This window comes from Chlorocebus sabaeus, chromosome 4 (genome assembly GCF_047675955.1).
Source record: "Chlorocebus sabaeus isolate Y175 chromosome 4, mChlSab1.0.hap1, whole genome shotgun sequence".
Classification (NCBI taxonomy): Eukaryota; Metazoa; Chordata; class Mammalia; order Primates; family Cercopithecidae; genus Chlorocebus; species Chlorocebus sabaeus.
Genome location: NC_132907.1, coordinates 66,595,586 through 66,598,790, shown reverse-complemented (window position 1 = coordinate 66,598,790; position 3,205 = coordinate 66,595,586). Strand labels below are relative to the sequence as shown.

General features: G+C 34.9%; 1 protein-coding gene across 1 annotated transcript; it reads left to right on the top strand.

Annotated features, from left to right (window-relative positions):
- The first annotated feature begins 1,189 nt into the window (after positions 1-1,189).
- LOC103215073 (large ribosomal subunit protein uL24m) lies at positions 1,190-2,028 on the top strand. Its single transcript, XM_007961267.3, has one exon. It carries the CDS (start codon positions 1,287-1,289, stop codon positions 1,935-1,937), a length of 651 nt encoding a protein of 216 aa, XP_007959458.1. The 5' UTR covers positions 1,190-1,286; the 3' UTR covers positions 1,938-2,028.
- The last annotated feature ends 1,177 nt before the right edge of the window (positions 2,029-3,205 follow it).

Sequence of the window (3,205 nt, the reverse complement as noted above, 5' to 3'; positions counted from 1 at the left end):
GCAATATAAAGAAGTGTCTTTTTTCGTATTTGGGCTTTATTTATGAATTTTTAATAATCTGTTTGTGTTTGATGTTGATGGATGTGTTTGAATAACTTTGTTTTATGAAGATTGTTGGTGCCAATAAACAATTTTCAAGTGTGATAAGTCTTAACAACCATTTTGTTCATCTTTTCATTCAAATGCAAAACTCAGTTGTACCAATATCTTTTAATTGCTTGGCATAAAGTAACAAACATCGGCTCACACACAAGGTGATTCTGAATTAGTAACCAAATAAATAATGCTTTGTATTTTCAGATGCCACATGATTCAGCAGGTTGAATATATCTGTGTTATATATCAAAAGACCACATTTTTATTAGAAATTGGCATAGTGTTATCAAAAGTACTGTTTCTGTTCTTGAATGAAGAAAATGGTTTTTTTTTTTTTAATCTTAAATTTGTATCTACACACACGCACACATATAATACATTCATGGAATGCTATGTGGGGGGGAATTTGCTATATTTCTAACAGCTATGTTTGTGAAAGTAAAGATTCCATAGCATGTAAGTTTAGAAATCAAAATGTTTTCTAGGTAGGTTTTGAAAATATGACTTGCAAATATTTGCACAAGTTAGTTGACTTCTCTTATCATTACAGACTTGTTTTATAGCAGCTGATCATGAAAAAGAAAGACTTCAATTTAGTTAAGCATGTTTTTTTCTTCAGCATGTATTATTCATAATAAAGAATATTCTTCAGATGAAGTAGTTTCACTGTGTTATAGAATATAGCAAAGCTTTAAAGAAAGTCTTGATGCATTGGTATTAGGCTTTTTTATGAATAGAAATGGATATCTAACATAAAGTCTAGCTTAACGATAAGAATTGAAATCTTCGGTGAAACTGCTATTATTGAAACTTTTACCTAGAATTTACTACAGTTATGAGTAAACATCATATACTAAGATATACTCATATTCTGATAATGTAATATAATATTCCAGCTAGAGATGGAAGAGCATAAACCAAAAAAATGGTTCTAATGTAAGAAACATAAACCAGAGAGAATAAATCATCAGCCATATTTTCAGAGCTTTTTATCCAAAGCACCCTTGTTCTTTTGTTGAAACTGAGATTATTATTGGTTTATTTTGATCATGTCAGCTTTGTGATAAGGATCTCTTCAATTTAAATTATTCTTATGTGCTGAGCAGCCGAAGTGCCGCGGAAAGTGGAGAGCTGACAAGGAAGATTTCTGAGCATTTTGCTGGCAAAGGGATTTCTTACAGCCTCCAGGCATGCGCCTTTCTGCCCTGCTGGCCTTGGCATCCAAGGTCACTCTGCCCCCCAATTACTGCTATGGGATGAGCCCCCCAGGCTCCTTGGCAGACAAGAGGAAGAACGCCCCATGGAGCAGGCGGCGCCCAGTGGTTGTGGAACCCATCTCTGATGAAGACTGGTATCTGTTCTGTGGGGACACGGTGGAGATCCTAGAAGGCAAGGATGCCGGAAAGCAGGGCAAAGTGGTTCAAGTTATCCGGCAGCAAAACTGCGTGGTCGTGGGAGGGCTGAACACATATTACCGCTACATTGGCAAGACCATGGATTACCGAGGAACCATGATCCCTAGTGAAGCCCCCTTGCTCCACCGCCAGGTCAAACTTGTGGATCCTATGGACAGGAAACCCACTGAGATTGAGTGGAGATATACTGAAGCAGGAGAGCGGGTACGAGTCTCCACACGATCGGGGAGAATTATCCCTAAACCCGAATTTCCCAGAGCTGATGGCATCGTCCCTGAAACATGGATTGATGGCCCCAAAGACACATCAGTGGAGGATGCTTTAGAAAGAACCTACGTGCCCCGTCTAAAGACACTACAGGAGGAGGTGATGGAGGCCATGGGGATCAAGGAGACTCGGAAATACAAGAAGGTCTATTGGTATTGAGCCCAGGGACAGCAGCTCCTCCCCAACTTCTGTCCCAGCCTTGAAGGCTGAGGCACCTCTTTTTCAGATGCCAATAAATATCAATTTATGAAAAAAATAAACAAATAAATAAATAAATAAATTATTCTTGAGTAAAGGAAAGACTATGCTGCCTATGTAATATATTCAGAAGCCGCAGCAAACATTGTAAAATATTTATAAGCTATAAATATTTGTATTTATAACTTGTAGTTAATTTTTTTCATCAAAAATATTTTGTGATTGACTTTGCTACTTAAATTTCTTAGGTTTTAACTGAATGGTAATTACACACGAATTAATACAGAAGGCCAATATTTTATACCTATTAAATTAACCAAATTGTAGCAATAATCTTAAAGTAAAAGAGTTTACAGTATACTCCATATTTCTCTAAGATGCTGTTTTGTAGAAAATGCAATAGAACATGTTTGAAATCATCAGCTTATTTGCCCTTTGGAGCTAATATAAAAAAAGTAGAAGTATAGATTTATCACTTGAGTTTATCATATTATTTGAGGTAATATTGATTTTAAAAATCTAATTATTCAATGGTAGAAGCAATGAATAAGTTAAATTTTCTTTACTTGCTATTCCATGTTTGTTAAAATAAAAATTATAAAGTTTAAGAAAATGAAAATGTATATAATAAAAAATAAAGCAACCAGGATGTTCTTAGATTGCCTTACTAAGTAGACTAAAAAGGTCTTCTCTTTCTTCAGGACACATTAACTTTAGGGACTGTTTAACTGTAGTTTTGCATTTTCACATGGGTAATTTACTTTAAATATGCTTGCTCTGAGTTAAAACAGTATTTATAAATATTATAGAGTTTTATTTTATATTTCTTGGCTGAATAAATGTTTCTACTATAGGATATAGAATATACAATTTGGCATAGTGTGAATACACTCCAAAATATTATGTTTTTGTGGTTAAATTAGTCATCAAAGTGATGAGTATTCATAATTTTTGTAATAGCCTGCATTAGAAATTTATTTGCACTAGCCCCTCTTTGTCATTTTATACACCAAATAATATCCAGCTTTTCTGGTTAAACTGCTGCCTTCTCTTTTTTATGAATGTATCAGTTTCCTGTGGTTGCTATAATCATTTATCCCATACTAGGTGGATTAAATCAATATAAATATATCCTCTCACAGAGTCCAGATGTTCACAGTCCAAAATCTGGCAGGACTGTGTTCCTTTAGGTGACCTGAAGAGACTCCATTCCCTGCCTCTTCCAGTTT

Coding starts and splice junctions, on each gene's coding strand:
- LOC103215073 (XM_007961267.3), top strand. CDS start 1,287: ATGCGCCTTTCTGCCCTGCTGGCCTTGGCATCCAAGGTCACTCTGCCC.